General features: G+C 35.6%; 3 protein-coding genes across 3 annotated transcripts in view; 1 reads left to right on the top strand and 2 right to left on the bottom strand.

The window, feature by feature from the left end:
- The window catches only part of LOC136814253 (NHL repeat-containing protein 2-like), a 34,544-nt gene extending 26,371 nt beyond the window's left edge, over window positions 1–8,173 (top strand). The window contains exons 7-12 of the mRNA XM_067070770.1: window positions 552–783; window positions 1,498–1,620; window positions 2,690–2,896; window positions 3,686–3,899; window positions 4,415–4,518; window positions 6,803–8,173. Of these exons, the coding sequence (XP_066926871.1) occupies window positions 552–783; window positions 1,498–1,620; window positions 2,690–2,896; window positions 3,686–3,899; window positions 4,415–4,518; window positions 6,803–6,934 (1,012 nt within the window). The 3' untranslated portion in view covers window positions 6,935–8,173. The remainder of the gene's footprint in view (window positions 1–551; window positions 784–1,497; window positions 1,621–2,689; window positions 2,897–3,685; window positions 3,900–4,414; window positions 4,519–6,802) is intronic.
- Window positions 8,087–9,954, bottom strand: LOC136814256 (probable phytanoyl-CoA dioxygenase). The gene is made up of 2 exons (XM_067070772.1): window positions 9,574–9,954; window positions 8,087–9,069 (listed from the first exon to the last, which is right to left on the bottom strand). The coding sequence occupies exons 1-2, from the start codon at window positions 9,866–9,868 to the stop codon at window positions 8,516–8,518; spliced, it is 849 nt and encodes a 282-aa protein (XP_066926873.1). The 5' UTR covers window positions 9,869–9,954; the 3' UTR covers window positions 8,087–8,515.
- Window positions 9,955–11,200: 1,246 nt separating this feature from the next.
- Window positions 11,201–13,299, bottom strand: LOC136814252 (probable phytanoyl-CoA dioxygenase). The gene is made up of 2 exons (XM_067070769.1): window positions 12,955–13,299; window positions 11,201–12,397 (listed from the first exon to the last, which is right to left on the bottom strand). The coding sequence occupies exons 1-2, from the start codon at window positions 13,247–13,249 to the stop codon at window positions 11,844–11,846; spliced, it is 849 nt and encodes a 282-aa protein (XP_066926870.1). The 5' UTR covers window positions 13,250–13,299; the 3' UTR covers window positions 11,201–11,843.
- Window positions 13,300–18,265: the final 4,966 nt, after the last annotated feature.

The raw sequence follows: 18,265 nt of genomic DNA, 5'->3' as shown, positions 1-18,265 counted from the left end.
GAGATTGGGTCGAATTGGTCAGGAAGTATGTAAATCAAATCTCACGTCTTCTTTACCCCGCTATTGAGACAGGGAGGGTTCGTTTACAATCTTTTAATTTCTAATGATTCTTGCTAATTCGAACACAAACGAGACGTCTTATTTGTTCGAATTGCAGAGATTCTACTAGAGGGTTTCCTGTCGGTGGGAGCTGAAAATTATTTGGAATTATATAAAGATTCGAATAATAGAAGTTCAAATACGCACGAGTCCACTACTCGCATATTATCTCCCGGGGGGTGTACTTGGGCAAGACGGGTTCCTTTTTTAAACGAACCCTCGAAAGTTTCTCAAAGGGATACAAAAATCGATAAATTAACAATCGAAATGGTCCCAAAATTACGAAATATTAAAATAGACTCCCTCAAAGGGTCATAAAATTGGGTGATTTTAAGCTAAAAATTGGAAAAGTAGCCTCTCAAAGGGTCGCAAAAACGTCGATTTTCGAACTTTGGCTCGTTCATACCTGTCACATCGCAAACCTAGTACCCACCACTGTTTCGTTTTTCCAGATCTCAGACGGAAAGGACTTGTATACGATTCGCGGGTAGTGGAAATGAAGAGAACCGCAACAATAGTTATCCGCATAAAGCCTCATTTGCCCAACCGTCACATCTGTCATTAGGGAAGGTTAAAGGACAGAACGTCTTATTTGTTGCGGACAGTGAAAGTAGCAGTGTAAGGACTGTGGAATTAAAGAGTGGAGCAGTCAAAGCATGTGTTGGTGGTGAAAGAGACCCGATGGTAAGATGTCTTTGTTATGCAAAATAGGATAGCCTTCTCTTTTTGGAGATAAGATCTTTGATTGATAAATAAGTAAGTTTGCGCCCGTAGACGAGACAACCCCGAACACTCTCTTTCTTTAGCTGTCTACCCGAATGCTATGCCCTAAGATATTATTGGAAACTTATGTTGACAATTTTGGTTATTTTAACGTTTTTCAGAATTTAAAACTCGGACGAGTATTGCTATTTCAGTACTTCCAATTGATTTCATTGGATTTTTCGATTTGGGAGGGGTAGCGGCTTCCAGACTATATTCTTAGCCTTATTGGAACATTTTTAAGCTTTTAGGTACTGAGATCCTAAGGCCCTAAAACTCAGAGTTACAATCGCACTTCAAAGCACTTAAAAACCACTTTCGGTTTCAAAATTCTAAAACAAATTCCATTGAGTGCCAAATATTACGTTTGGCATTGTAGCTGTCTACGACGTCTCATAAATCACCTGCTAATTTTTTCCTGTCTCTCTAGATCTCTCAAATTACCCTAGACAATCAATACCCTTTGGTTAATATTGAATTTTTGTCAAACAATACAATATTTTGTAAGAAATATTACAGAAATATTACATATGTTCACCCCCCCTCATTTAATCCCCTTTAAGGGGGAGTTAAGGTAATTAGGACACCCGACATTTGATTTATTTGCTTTAGAAAATGTTTCTCTTTTTTTCCTAGAACTTGTTTGCATACGGTGACCAAGATGGAAAATCAGTTGATGCCAAGCTTCAACATCCGTTAGCTGTGGTGTATGATCAACAAGATGATGTCGTTTATGTGGCTGACTCATACAATCACAAGGTTTGACCACACCCATACCCATACTCCTGTCTAGACCATACCCATACTCCTTAGTCTGAATCGCAGACCTCTACAAAACCCTATAAGGAGCACGAATCCGTTAGTGGATGCAAGCAGCCTACATACTCCTGTCTAGACTGTTAGAATCGCTTTAATAGCATATTCATGTATGTCTATTTTCCTGCGATGGAGATGGTTGATTTTTCTAGATCCTGATTGACTGAGGACGAAGCTAAATCAGCACGATCATAACTGCGAGTTATACCAAATCGCTTCAGTTACACCGCCGCCCTCAAAAGTGTAAATACATGAACTCGCTAATGTATTTAGTATTTATGTTTCATTAACTCGAACAGACTTTCTCCACCTTTGAGTTAACAATACCTTATAAACCTCACTCTATATCTCGATATTTACTTTACGAATTTGTGTTCCCCGTGCGTGTTTGAGCTATGGAGACCTAACTGTAATTTTTTTTTGCAATGTAACAAGAACTATTCCAGGCTTGTTTTTCATACAAACCACTAAATCTTGGCTGAGCTTGAGGTTGTTCTTAAATTTCCATTGCTCCAGACAATAGAGTCATTGTTCTGAGAGCCTAAATAAAATTGTTCTTATAAATATTTCAGGGATACACGCATCATAATTCCCTGTCTTTTGCCAAATAAAAGGGTGCTAATAAAGGTGTCGACGAAGATTGTTGGCTTTAGAGAATGGATAGAATAAAACTTAATGAATCAACAATTTACATGTTTTCTATAAGGATTCAAAAATTCAAAATCGGGCTCGGGGATACTTAGATCGAGAGATAAACAAGGCTTAAAATGCTTGAAGGATGCTTATATTCTAAGCTAAATTATAGGGGAATCCAGAAAATCCGAGAAAACCCAGACAAAATCGGAAAGTATAGGCTCGTATAATGCTTAGCGTATGCTTAAATATTTGCCATATCTGAGCCTGATATGCTTATAAGTGCAATGCTTATAAAAAAACACATATATTTTAGAAAATTGATAATCATCAAAGAATATGTATTTGCCAAGTACATTTCCTCTTTCCTAATTTTTAGATCAAGAAAATTGAAGCAAGCAAAAATACGTGCAGCACTTTAACAATACGTGGTGGAGTAGGCTCGACTGATGGCCAAATGCCTGAGTGTCAATTCAATGAACCGGGAGGTCTCGCCCTACACCCTAATAAACGCCTGCTTTATGTGGCGGACACTAATAATCATCGTATAAGAGTTATTGATTTGGAAAAGAATACCTGCACAACGGTTAGTTTTATGTATCACACTTGCTAATGTGCCACTGAAATTTAGATTATTTTATACTAGATCCTAGCGTGTTAAAGTGTGTTTCTTAGTTAAACCTGTTCTTGCTCTTCTGTGCTCAATTTTACGGGACATTTTCCTTTTCTTTCAACTGTAACCATTTTTTTACCTCAGAAATGCTCTATTCATGATATGCAACACTGGAGAGTCTTCCAAGAATTTTTTTAAAATCTCAACCCAATACGTCACTTTTTCTATTGTTTAAGTGACGTATTGGGTGGAAGATTTCTCATTTCTCAATTAAAAGTTCTCAGAAGATTCTCCAATGGTGCATATCATGAATTTCAAAAATTTGGAATTTCTTTAAAAACTAAACAGCCTCAACGAGAGCAATACTTTAAGGCACTTATTACCCCTCCTACTACCCCAGAAATATTTTTGTCTCACCCCTGCACCCATATTTACGGCCCCAACCTTTTTCACTCATATTTCTCTGCGTGAAAAATAATGGATTTGAGATGATTTGAGCAAATGAAAGCTTTTGTGACGCGGTCGGCTTTTGAGGGGTTTGGTAATGAATTAACAAGGTGATGACGTTAAAACTCTTTGTCTACATAAATATTTACATGCAACGATTTCAGACATTTTGACGTCATTTCCTCCTGGTAAATTCGAATCCAGTCTCCTAACGCTTTGAGGGTTGATAGGTGTGTTAAATTTGGGTTTTGATACAAAGAGCTTTTCTATACTGTTTCGATCAAACTTGTTAATAATAGTAATTCCTTTTTTCAGCTACCACTCATTGAGAGTGATTCCAAAGATTCGCCAGTTCCTTTAGAATTCAAAGCGTTGGTCAACATTCAACGAAATCCACCCACAGTACTGGAGAAAATCACCAGAGATTTGAGCAGTGTTGTATCTGCACGTGTTCAACTTGTCTTTCCTGAACATTTGCATTTTACTGAAGGTGTCAATAGCAAAGTTCAACTTAGTTTATCGGACATGGGTAAGTGAGGGTTACACGGTTGAATGAAAAGCTGGCGCGTTTAAAATCTTCTCTCATCCATCTACTTGAGCCAACCTTCCATGGTTACAAACATCCTGAGTCTAATGAAAAACGATATTTTCATTAGTCATTTATCGACGGCCCACCTTTTGCCTTGCCTTTTCTAATTAAGATGGGCAGAAATTTTGCTGTCTAAAGTCCATGCATTGCCCTCTATTGACATCAGTGTAATGTAAACTTCTTGCAAAGACTAGAGCTGCCAATTTTCTGCCCACTTTTGAAGTGGGCCGTTTAAACTTATTTCAAGCCTTTTAAGGATATGTTGCTCAACTTTAAAATTTGCAAGTGGCGCTTTATATTTCTGACTTCGGTGTCTTATCTTCATAGAATTTTTAACTCGCAACACAGAAACCTCTAATAACTTGCTACTACTCGCATATTGTTAATTGAAATATTTTCCAGCCCAATTAACAATTAAAGTAGGTGTTTATCAGTACGAAATTTGCCCAATTTAGATGGTGAGGTCATCAGTTTCGAATCAGGAGAGATCGAACGAGAAAAGAAAACTTTCGGATGTAACCTATCAACCCATCACGCCAACAAAGACTTGTTATTGAAGGTATGACCCATTGGATCTACCTATCCATCATGTTTTTCTTTTAATTCACTGTATCACCATATCACAGTTTTGTTCAAAGTGTATCGAGATATAGTGGGGTGCGTACGGTATTTCGGAATTGCGGAAATCGACCTTTTTTTCTTTGAAATTTGGAAATTGGGCAAAATTCTTTCGGTATTTCGGAATTCTGAAATTGTTTCGGTATCGGAAATCCGTGAATTTTTACTTCGAAATTTCCGTATTATAAAGTTTTTATCCCCCTTTTTCGGAACTCATACATGAAAAATCAAATTTGACGAAAAATTAGTCAAAACAACGAGGAAAAATACCCAAAGAAAATGGTATCGAAATTGCAAGTATTTTTTTACGGAATTTCGGAAATTCTGGCTAAATTATTCGTCGGAAATTGCAAACCCCGTACGCAAGAATGCTTTTGATAGTCAAATATAATTGCGAAAATCTTTTTGTTTACAGTAAGTGAATCAAAAGCGCTATATTTGAATATGGCCCCCTCCCCAGCGGACCCAAAATTCACATCACGCCAATTTTTTTCGATTTCACGCCATCACGCCTGAAAAATTTGATTTTCCCGATCACGCCAATTTTTTTCGATTTCACGCCATTACGCCTAGAAAATTTAGTTTTCACGCTCATATTCTCTGGATAAATTCAGTTTTAGACCACATTTAGACCCATTGGTATGGATAAAATTCCGTTATATAAACTTAATTTTTGCCCACAAATAGGTGTGTGTTTGGTCGTCAATCAGTTTTTCGGCATTTACATACGCGTCAGATTATATAGTCAAGATTATATAATTTTTCCTACCGGAAACACCTGATAAATCTGGAAGGAATTTGACCTCTGTTTTTCTATTTTTAGTAATACAAAGGGGTCAAATTCTAGTTTTTTCGGGTGTTTCCGATAGGAAAAATGACGTGATCTTGACTTATGCATATCAAAAATTGTTCTACAACTGGTGGGTCACATCAAAGGGCTTGAGGGCTGAGGTATATTTGAGTAAATCGACAAAGCCCACCATGGTTGGGCAGCGAAGAAAATTTTTGAATTTTGTAGGGTTCAAAGTGCTATCTTAGGACCCATTTCAATTCAATTTGAAAAATAATTCATGTAAAAATCTTTCAAAAGTACAACGGGAGTGCACCGACGGGAGAAATTTTCAATACACGGGTTTCGAATTAAATCTGGCGCGAGAGAAAAAATCAAGTAAATAAAAGGAGCGATAAGGGGAAATGCCTTATAAAAGGTTGATAGATTTCCTTTCTTCTCTTTTGAAAGCCAGGTGTTCATTCAAAAGATGTTTTTCTATTTTAAATTCAATAAAAGAAATATGATTAAACGATTGACTTTTTATTTTAATGTTTTTTGTTTTCATAATGACCCATAAAGTCTGTCAAAATGGAAAAATGGGCTAAAATTGCTTGATACACGGCCAATTTTCGTTCTGTTTACTTGATATTTTTCGTGCAAATTTACATGGGATCAAAGCTAAAGCTAAGCAAAAATTTAATTCGAAACCCGTGTATTTAGTATGGCTAGAATCGCCCTCATTTACTCTTTTTTTTTTCCGAAATATGGTTTAAACATCACGAGGATTCTTTTGATCAATGCCAATCTGCTCAAAATTACAAAATTACAAAATTCTGTTTGAGGCTTTGCTACAAATATATATTTTCCTTAAATAAAGGACCCGATCTCTTTGATGCATCTAAGAATAAGCATCTAAGAAAGAGTTAGTTACGGAGGAAGCGCAATCATGGTTTGCGCCGACGGGAGAAATTTTTGACTCTCTCATAGCATTCAACTTTATTTTGAAGAATAGCTAGCAACTGCTAAAAGCAATTGAAAGTTACAAGGATAAATGGCAGATGAATGAAACTATTTGCACCGTTTCTTTTATGTTTTAAAATGAGATCTAATAATCTAACTCGACTTCACGATCACGCCGTTTTTTCAAAATTTCACGCCATCACGCCAACCACTGGGGGGGGGGCTCTTGAATGTATTTTTGGTTGAAAAATTTGCTATTTTTAGCGGATAAGTTTGTGATTAAAAAATTGAATTTTTTTTCTACTCATGCTATAATGTTCATTTTTAGACCAGTGGTAGTTAGTGAATTAATAAAGACAATAAGAACATTTTAGGCTCAAAATTGTCACAAAAATAAGCACAGCCCAGGCCTACCCCAAATTAAGAAGTTCTAAAAAAAAGTGTGTAGTGCGTCTGCAAAAATAATTTTTTTAATGTTTTTTTTTTCAAACAGGTTGAAATGGTCCTTTATGTGTGCATTGGTGAATCTTGTATGATGAAATCTTACGTCATCCAACAACACGTGACTCATGACGTCACTTCCACTAATGACGTCATCGGAATTGAGCATCAAGTTGTGGTTTGAAATGCCATGATAAGTTAAAATGCAAGTTTGGGCGAGACGGTAGTAAACTTTTTAAGTAGATTTTAATTTTATTTATAAATTGCGTCTTTCTATGTTTCATATTAGCTTTTTGATCAACATTGTCGAAGAAAGTGCTCGAAAATACTCTCTAGTCCGTATCAAAATACACGTTTTTTTTTATAAGAACAAACTATATAAGAACATAAGGCTTCGAGGCCTAAAAATTAAGAACATTCTAAGAACATTCTAAGGCTTTGGAGACTTAAAAACATGCATTTTCTTAAGAAATTACATCAAAATGCTCAAAAAATGCTGAAAATAAGAACATTTTAAGAACATTTTTAGGCTTCAAATCCAAAAAACTAAGAACATCCGAAGGCTTCGAAAATTTTTGACGTTCTTATAAAAAAATAAACGTGTAGACCAGCTCAATATTTCTCGGACTGGTAGCTAGCCTATTAAACAGAGTATAGAACCTTTTTGGGATAGTTATAAAACAATTAAACATATTTTCATTACATTCTATTTATTTTTTTCACCATTGTAGAGATGTTTACGCTTTTTTTTCTATTCATAATTTTGTGTATTTAAAAAATATTGAAACCTGATCCGAAATCATGTTCCACCAGGCGTAATAAGTAACTCAAAAAGTCACTGAAATTTGAATCTAATGAACTGAAAGGCTCGAATAGTTCAACAAGTCATGACAAGCAGTAAGAAACTCTTGACATGTGACCAAATCAGTTCCAGTGCTACACGTTTTTTTATAAGAACATCCAAAATTTTTGAAGCCTTCGGATGTTCTTGACTTTTTCAGATTTTAAGCCTAAAAATGTTCTTCATTTTGTGGGTGTTGTTGTGCATTTTCCTAAGAAATCGGGTGTTTTGGAGTCCCCAAAGCCTTAAAATGCTCTTAACTTGTTCTTAACATTTCGACCATCGAAACTTTAAGTTCTCATATAGTTTGTTCTTATAAAAAAAACGTGTACCTTTGTAAAGAGGTACTGATAAAGTATTGCATTTAGTGCAAAGCGCCATGTTAATTATAAATGTTCCGATTTTAGGGGTGACACTTTAAAGAGGGCAGAAAAATGCGCAATCTTCTTCTTTGATGTACCCTTAGTATCTGCATTATATGATTTGAATCTAAAATTTAAAATTTATTAGAGAAATTCTTTTTTAATTAAAATTTATACAAAAATTATTTAGTTTTTAAAAAAATATTTGCAACAAATTTAATTGAACGTCCTTTAATGAGTTTCTGACACCCCTGTGTCACTGACCCACTGAGACCCCAACCCCACTGGAAAACATTTCGTCCCCGGTGGGAAAAAACCCTGTCATTTCAGCTCCACTGGGAAATTGACTTTGGTTTCGTCCCCATTCGAGATCCCATGTTTAAAAATTGCACTCTAAAACCATATCACTGGATTTTTTAACCTTGGAACAATATAATTTCTATCCCCATTGGGATTTCATTAGGAATGTTTATCCCAACTGAGGAAAAAAGTTCCATCGGGGCTGTGAGATGGGGGTGTTGAATATTATCTAACTGATTTTTAGAGAGAGATTCAACTGAACCTACTTAAAAGATTTGATCGATTTTCCGAAGAAATAATTCTCCTTTTCTCGCTCGATGGATAGCTTGTGTTCTTGAAAAGCATCGTCAGAAAAATCTTCCACAGGGGCATGTTCATATTCGAAAAAATCATGTTGTTTGATACCGCTGATCAGAGTTACTCGCTCCATGCTGGGAAAACGAGGCTCTTTACGAACTTCTGCTGCTAAATATCGAATTGCTAAACCGATTCTTGGTGTTTCAGTTTCATTAGGTCCTGAAGCGTGAACCATATAGCTATGATGCAGAGACATTTGTCCTGGTACAAGTTCTGCGTAGACTTGTGTGGAGAGCCTCTTTTCGATGAAATTTTGATCAGCTATTTCTTGACCAAGAGATAACATATTGTGTTCTTGCTGTTTTTCAATATGATCAAGTCGTTTTGAATGTGTTTTTGGTAAAAAGCATAAACAACCACTTTCGGTTGTTGAAGGTGTAATAGCAATCCAAGCTGTCAACATTTTGTTAATCGGCGTCAAACCGCAATAAGTGGCGTCTTGGTGCCAAGTAAAATATCCTAAAGAGAAAACAAATGTTCAGTCAAAGTTTGAGCTATGCACCCCGTAAATTAAATTTAAATTTTCCCACGTAAAATGATTCAAACTGGCAAGGGTAAGAGGTATTGGGCAACTCTATTAGTCCAAAAATGCATTATAGAAACAAGCTCTTTTTATGATACAGGGGTGTTTAGAAACACCACTCAAAATTTTTCGACAATGGGGATAGAACAAGATCCTAAACTTACAAGAATGCAAAATCTGTTGTTTAAATGAGTTGAAAATTTCAAATTCTATTGTTTACAGCCCAAAAATTCAATGATGATTCTCAAAAATTCATGTGATTTTTGAAGTACCCGCCAAATGAAATTCCCGCCAAAATTTCTTCCCGTAGGAGATAAGTGCCACAGTTTATCTTTCTCTAAAATTTAACCTGTGGAGACGGACGGACAAGAATATTATCACGCGGGCGTTTGTGACGGGAAAATTATTAAAAAAGTACTCTCTATAGCAACAACTGATACCTTGAGATTTTCCAGGTTTAATATTGAAATCTGTCCCCCAGCAAAGAATATTTTCAGTGTCAAGTGCTTCTTTCACAACTGACACAATTTTTGGATGACGAATCAAATCCCACACCCATTTCATCAATAAATGACCTTGAAAGCGAAAATCACCAATGATTTTATCATTCGTACCAACTCTGTCTTTAAACAGATTAAAATTTTGTAATGTTTTTGCAGCTTCTTCTGCAGTTAAAATGCTGATTGGTGTATAATACCCATTTTCTTTGAATGATTGTCCTATAACTTTATCCATAGCTCACGTTTAGATATCGTCGTATATAACCTGTCTTGTTATAATTTTTCATTAAAAGTAAACGTGATAGATCTATCATTAATACATCGACACATGGTTGTGTTTTTACATGAAAAATTTGCGTGCGAAACTGACAAAAAAAACACTCTTTGAATTTTGAGACAAGACATAATTATTGAACGTATCATAAGAGATAAGATCTCGACAATGTTATATTTTCTTTGAAATATGACTCTGAACATCTTTTCAAAAAGGTTATAGAAAGCGCGAATCTCTTGAATAAAAATAACTCAAAATTCAACCAAAGAATTGGTCGGAGTTGGTAATGCCTACTTGCTTTTCAATCTTCCAAAGACCAATTATTTTGTTGTTACTGCCGTCGTTAATTCCATTATTTCATAAAAAGATTTTGTACTACTTCTCCATAAGTTATAGTCATTGCACGGTTCAGATTGCATGATATATTGGATATATTACAAAATATATTTTTCGAGTTCAATGTATTCGTCCATCATATTTTACTAGCCTTCAGACTTAGACCAGTCATGAACATGCTAAAAACATTTTAAGGCTTAAAACTCAAAAAAGTAAGAACACCCAAAGGCTTAAAAAAATCTGGATGTTCTTATGAAAAAACGTATATTACCTTTTTCAAGAGGTACTGATAAGGTATTTCATTTACACGCTTTTTTTTTATAAGAATAGTGTTTTTCCAATTCATCATTAATATATTGTTAACTTTTTGGGAAAAATCATCCTGAAATATTCTTACGGTATTCTTAGGTTTGGATCTAATCCCAGCCAAAGTCTAGGATGTAATACATACCTCAAGCAAAGATTTGGATTTTATTTCTTTGATTACCCCTTGTCTAAACAGTTTTTAATCATCCAATTATCTAATTTTTCTAAACATTTTCTTAACTTTTACACGCAGATTTTTTCACATACAAACAACATCTCTTGTATATTTGAACAGAGGAATGTAAAGAGATGGAAAAACAGCTTCTTCAGAACAATAGACAAACGGCTCGTCATATACCAGGTCCTTTGCCCTTAAGGGAGTTTGTTTCGAGCTAATGGATTTCTTTTGTTGTTGCTTTAAAAAAGTTGTATAATTAGCGTGGTATGACGAAATTCTTTTGTTTCAGGTCAAATTATGCATAAACTTTAGGGGCTTATATTTTGGGGAGACCTCTTTTATACCAAAAGATACCTTTATTTTCTTGCTCAGAATTTTCTGGCGATTCTAATGATATAACGGCATCATGACCGCATTATTAGATTAAAAGCTAAAGTGCACGAAAATAAGAAATCAAATCTGTCTTTGAAGAATTTCTATCAAATTTTTTAGAAATAATTTGGTATCATTGTGATGAGAATTTTTCAGACTACAAGTTAGTGTAAAATTTGTTACTGGATACGAAAAGTTTAAAAAGTAAATCTTTATACTACATGTTTTTTTATAAGCATACAAAAATCCAAAAACTGGATGGTAGATGCTTCAATTGAGAGATAGGCAAAGCTGAAAAATGCTAGAATGATGCCTATATTCTAATCAAATTTGCCAAAATCAGAAAATATAGTCCAAAGTAATGTTTACCATATGCTTAAACTTTTGCCATATCTGAGCCTAGATATGTTAAGTGGAATGCTTATAAAAAACATGTAATATGATTTGATGAAACTTTCATATCATTAACTTGAATCGAACTAATTTTACTACATAATGAGGCTTACAAAAAATTATTCTTATAAAAACCATGTAAAGTTTGTTTCCTGATAATGTTTGTGTATTGTAGTACAAGTAAATCTCTCTAATTATTCGAATCTTTCTGTATTTCGAACTTAAAAAATGGCCTGCTCAGGAGAAAAGTGGTTTAGAATTACTCTCTCTAATTCGAATATTTCTCTAATTCGAAGAGAATTTTTGGCCCCTTGAAGATTGAATTAGAGAGAGATTTAAGTTCAACTGTATCTACTTGAAGGATTTGATCGATTTTCCGAGGAAATAATTCTCCTTTTTTCGCTCGATGGATAGCTTGTGTTCTTGAAAAGCATCGTCAGAAAAATCTTCCACAGGGGCATGTTCATATTCGAAAAAATCATGTTGTTTGATACCGCTGATCAGAGTTACTCGCTCCATGCTGGGAAAACGAGGCTCTTTACGAACTTCTGCTGCTAAATATCGAATTGCTAAACCGATTCTTGGTGTTTCAGTTTTATTAGGTCCTGAAGCGTGAACCATATAGCTATGATGCAAAGACATTTGTCCTGGTACAAGTTCTGCGTAGACTTGTGTGGAGAGCCTCTTTTCGATGAAATTTTGATCAGCTATTTCTTGACCAAGAGATAACATATTGTGTTCTTGTTGTTTTTCAATATGGTCAAGTTGTTTTGAATGTGTTTTTGGCAGAAAGCATAAACAACCACTTTCGGTTGTTGAAGGTGTGATAGCAATCCAAGCTGTCAACATTTTGCTAATCGGCGTCAAACCGCAATAAGTGGCGTCTTGGTGCCAAGTAAAATATCCTAAAGAGAAAAAAAATGTTCAGTCAAAGTTTGAGCTATGCACCCCGTAAATGGTACACGTTTTTTTTATTTTAAGAAACTAGTTTTACCAAGCAGCCTCAATGTTTCTTAAAAAATCGGCCTTTTGCGCTTTAAATGTTTCTTACATGTTTCTAAACTTTTTGACATAATCAGCCTCATGGAAGGCTGGATTGGAAGGTTCTTAAAAAACCGAATTAAAAAATGTTATTTTCTCATTCTCAGCCTTAGCATGTTTCTTAGATGTTTCTTAGTTTTTAGGCATTCTGAGCCTCATGTTTCTTAAAAGTGTGTTTCTTAAAAAAAAAAAACGTGTATTAGAAATAAAGCAGTTCTTTTTATGATACAGAGGTGTTTAGAAACACCACTTTAGTCTCATTTAGTAGGTTAGAATTTTTCGGCAATGTGGATAGAAACAAGAAACTAAACTAAACTAAAAATTTAACCTGTGGAGACGGACGGACAAGAGTATTATCACGCGGGCGTTTGTGACAGGGGAAAATTATTAAAAAAGAACTCTCTATAGTAACAACTGATACCTTGAGATTTTCCAGGTTTAATATTGAAATCTGTACCCCAGCAAAGAATATTTTCTGTGCCAAGTGTTTCTTTCACAACTGACACAATTTTTGGATGACGAATCAAATCCCACACCCATCTCATCAATAAATGACCTTGAAAGCGAAAATCACCAATGATTTTACCATTCGTACCAACTGTGTCTTTATACAGATTGAAATTTTGTAATGTTTTTGCAGCTTCTTCTGCAGTTAAAATGCTGATTGGTGTATAATATCCATTTTCTTTGAATGATTGTCCTATAACTTTATCCATAGCTCACGTTTATACCTTGTCATATATAACCCGTCTTGTTATAATTTTTTCTGAAAAGTAAACATGATAGATCTATCATTAATACACTTTTATCAACATGGCTGCTTTTATATGAAAAGCTTACACAGTGGCGTGGTGGGAAAATTTCTCTGGGGTGGCCAAGGCAAATATGGCGCCCTTTTCAAAGACTATTTTTATTTGGCGCCCCTCTCTATACGCTCATTATGAACACAAAATAGGGAGTGTGCGAGCGAAGCGAGCCAGAAAATTTTGAGTTTTTGAGGTGATGAGGGGCGCCATTTTTGTTTTTTCATTTGTCAATCTTTCGATATGGGCGTCTGAAAAATCCTTCTTAACGTCCCTTATTTTTGGGCGCCCCTTCTCAAAAGGGCTCCGCTGGGGGGGGGGCCTGGCCCCCTGCCCCCCCCTGCCACCACGCCACTGGCTTACATGCAAAACTGACAAAAAAACACTCTTTGATATTTTGAGACAAGACATAATTATTGAACGTACCATAAGAGATAAGATCTTGACAATGTTATATTTTTCTTCTCAAAAAGTTTAGAGAAAGCGCGAAGCTATTGAAGAAAAAAAAACTCAAAATTCAACAAAAGAATTGGTCGGAGTTGGTAACGCCTTCTTGCTTATCAATCTTCCAAAGATCAATTATTTTGTTGTTATAGCCGTCATTAGTAAATATTTTATAGTATTGTCTTCAATCAGTTAGTACAGGGTTAATATCATTAAAAAGATAGCCGTAGATACGGTATTTCCTTCGAGTTCTATCAAAGTGGTACTTTGAGATTTTTTTTCAGTTTAGTTACAAAATGAATGAATGTTAGTTACGTTGAACCAAACAACTATAAATCCTTATTTTGATTTTTTGAATTTGAAATGGAATGATCCAAACTCAAACCCAGCCCCTTTGTTCATTTTAAATGATTCTGATAACGTTCGCTCACAAAAGGTATCTGATTGTATTACACCCATCAGTAAAACCAAAAAGGTGGTTCAAGTGTCTCTGGGTACGAGATTGTGCTGGATGTTTCTAGTATTTCTTGTCATGTTGATAACAAAATCAGTTCGGCAAATTGTACAGATCCACAACACCGCGAAATTCTGCATCTTTAGCGCTGTGATATTCCGCAACGTTGCGAAATTCCGCAGCTTTACTGCTGCATTATTTCGCAGCTCTGGCCTTTGGACCAAAATCGGCATCGCAGGACCTGGACCGGGGTCCCAAAATAATGTGCATTTTGATGAACAACCCAAAAGGAAACTTTTCACCATAGCATTTTAATTTCCTACCTAGCGATTATTCACAATCATCCTTGGAAGAAATGCTACTTCGTTCAAAAAAGCGCTACTTTGTTCAAGAAAGCAAGTTTTTGCCTGATTTTGCATGTGTTTAGAAGAAAATTGGTAGGCACTCATGATTTTTAAAACCACAAGCTTCAATTGGAAGCGTTGCGTAAAATAGCAGCGCAACCCTGGGGAAACGCTGCGAAAAACCGCAACGTTGCAGATCTATGCAATTTGCCGAACTGAAATCCGCAACGGGCAAACAAAGGTAATCTAACAGATTACAACGCCCTTCAAACAACATCACAACTACTACTTTAGTATTTCTTGTCATGACAAAAAGAAATGTTTCTTTTTACTGACATCTTCTAAAGGCCGGTCTCCACTTTCGCGCGAAATGAGCGACAGTTTTTTTCTTAACCTTTTTTGCCTGAAGAAAAATTTACTTCATAAAAAGTTTTGCACGAACAAAAAAAAGTTGAAGGTAGTTCTACTTTTTTCATCCATTACGTCAATTTCGACCAATGGGATTGCTTCATTTTTAAACCGACCAACAACCAATGACCTTACAAAACGTTAAAAAGTTTTCGCTCATGTCGCGCGAAAGTGGAGACCGGCCTTAAAACAGCGTACGTGACTTCTCATAACAACATCTACCATTTTGTCTCAATCTCATTATAAAAAAACTGCACTACTCGTTGCCATAGAAAGTTATGAAAAATAGATGAATTACTGAATAAAAAATTTGACGTCAAATATTTTTAACGCTAGATGAATCCTTGAGAAACGCAAAAAAGAAGATGGACGTCGCAAGCATTTTTCCATTATTTTTCATAGATTTTTAATATATTTCTTTTAATTTTATCAACTTTTTATTCACATCAAATACTTAATGGCGGACAACAGCACGGCGGCACTTGAAGCTGGATACATCCCAAGCCCAATCTCTTCCAGTGCGGTGGTAAAGCCATCCGAGGACAACCTATCTTCGCGACAGTCCATTGAACATGTTTTAAATGGTACTCGCAGACAATTTGACGTTCAAATCTCATCAGGTATAGAATTAAAACCCTTTTATACTTCTATAAAACTCAAGTTAACTATCTCTAATTCGACGTTCTACTGTTCGATAGGCTCCGTTATTCGATGAAATTTAAAGCCCCCGTCAGCGAGAAACTCTCATATGTAAACGACGCTCCCTTATTTGATAAGCTCCCTTATTCGATGAAAATCCAATCCCCCCTTGAAGATCGAATTAGAGAGCGTCAACTGTATATAGACTTTTAAATTGAGTTTTGTAAAGCCTACAGGGCCTCTTAAATTTTTCTCATGGAATAAAAAGTAAAGCCAAATAAAGCTGACGATCGTTTGAACCTACACTATGCTTTAAGGGCTCTGACCATAGTCAGAAAATTGATTTTAGTATCTGAACATAAAAGTTATGTTTTAGATTCTTTAACACTTTTAACAAAGAATTGCCTTTATAAATTGCTTTTTAATCAAGTCCCTTAAGAGTAATTAAGAACTTAATTGCAAAAATGACGTTATGAACTTTAAAAAGACGTTAATAATATGTTGCATCACCTTCTTTTATAAAAAGTGCTAAGTTTTAATGGGTAATTAACTTTTTTGTTTCAAACTTTTTTCAAACTGTCCGCAAAGAATTGAACTATTTTAAATTTTGCGGAAAATTTTTCTAAAAAGATGTATCAAAAGTTGTGACTGTTTTTTTAAGCAAATTCCAGATGAAAAATTGATGAAAAACCACTATTTTCAAGATTTCGAGACAAAGAAGAATTTACAAAAATTTTCCGCAAAAATTTTTATTGTTCGGTAAAAGATACACCATCTACTGCGAAAAAATTTTCAAAATGTTTTTTCTTCGCCGAAACTAAGCTCTTCAAAGTTGAAATACTCTTCCTCGCAAAAGTCTTCATTTTCTTCTTCATCAAATTTTTTCAATGCAATTTTTGAATTTTCAGATTCAGGAATAGTTTGTCTAATAGAAAATGTATAACATGCCATAGTTTTGTTGGTTACATCAGTCAGAAAACACATTTTACACACGGCAATTATGAAAAATTCACTATGGTCAGAGCCCTTAAGTCTAAGACGAATGACATCAAAGAAAAAAGCCCGAAGCCGAAGAGAATTCACAAACGGTTTTTTTTGCCGAAAATAATTTTACAGCCGATAGAGTTTGCCAGTCTTCGTCGAAACCCTACCACCGATTTTTTTCCGCCTTCCACTAAACTCCGCGTGTATCATATTTTCCAGCATCTTAACTATCACTGTAACGAACGATAACACAGTCTAGGTTGAGCCTAGTAATTCTCGTCATCTTATCTTTTGGTAGACTAGTAAACCACGTCGTTGTATTTCACTGCAGCTTAAAGCTTGCAATGGGCTCACTACCATATATGTATTTATAAACACTATTCCCGTGTTCCTGTGTCCAAGGAAAGACAGACGCTTGCTAGTCGTATGTTGGTGTCGGTGCCGTGGTATGTTGGTAGTCGACCTTGGCTTCTGTGCAGGAGGCCAGGGCTCGATTCCCACTCACGGCAGTTCACTTGGCAAGTGAACGTTCCTTCGCCCGGGTCAACCCATGCCATGTGAGGGGAATTGGGTAGTCAGTTCAAGGTGCTGACGGGACGCTCATTAGTAAGTGTCTATAGTTGCGAGAATAGGTCTCTAAAGCCTCCTGCAACTCAACCAAATAGAAATAGAAATAGTCTAATCTTTTGGAAATTCTACTAAAAACTTATTCAGTTTTCTACTAAAGCCAGATATCTTGCTATTCGGGCTCTCTTTGAGTATGGACGATAGGAGTATAACGTATTTCTTTTGCAATTGCTTACCTGACTTACTGCGTGCGGTATAATTGAAGTGGTTTCTTTGTCTTCAATGTTGGGGTTGTTGTTCATGATTCCGGCTTCCACAAGCGATTCAATTGACAAGTGAATATAGCAAATATAGCTATATCACGTGAAAGGAATTATCAACAATATCCAACGCTGGCTTTATTATATCTTAAGCACAGAGTCATTGGTGTCTGCCAGGTTCAATGATAATCTTATTCGTGGGTAGGGGGAATAGGTAACCCAATAGGACATACACAGCCACCGTCGGTAGCATTATTTATCATCACTGTCTTTTTCATTTTAATCAAAAAATCTTTTTTTACTTGCGAATCTTATAAAAACATCATGAAAACTTGTTTCATTTTTTAGATGGTAGTGACTCATCATTTACGAGAGACAGCTCTGGATACGCTGAAAACAAAAATGGTAAAACAAAGTCCACCCTCAAAATCAGCCGTCCACCCGAAGGTATCCAGGATGTATTGGACACAAGAAAGAGTTCTAACACCACTATGTCCCAAGCCTCTGGGACCAGTATTGATGGTGTCTTTCTGGCAGAATCAGTACCCTCCGGATTTAGCTTCGGTATTAGTGATGTTAGCCAATCAAATCAAAGTATTAAGCATCCCAATCGAGAGAACTCTTCTTCTATTAAAGAAAACCATGCTGAAGCTATGAATGGTTCTGTTAATGGTATATCGAAGCCATTAGTAAAGTCTAAAGGCAAGATAGGGTCAAATTCACTGGATGATTATAATAAACAAGACAACAGCGAGATTCTAACTGAAGTCACCAAGACTATTTGGGAAACAAATCACTTCGAAACCGAAGAAGACACTTTCTCTGTTGT

The sequence above is a fragment of the Clytia hemisphaerica genome, unplaced genomic scaffold, assembly GCF_902728285.1.
Source record: "Clytia hemisphaerica strain Z4C2 unplaced genomic scaffold, Clytia hemisphaerica genome assembly, whole genome shotgun sequence".
NCBI lineage: Eukaryota > Metazoa > Cnidaria > Hydrozoa > Leptothecata > Clytiidae > Clytia > Clytia hemisphaerica.
Note: the sequence above shows the minus strand (reverse complement) of the source record. Positions and strands in the feature narration are given on the sequence as shown.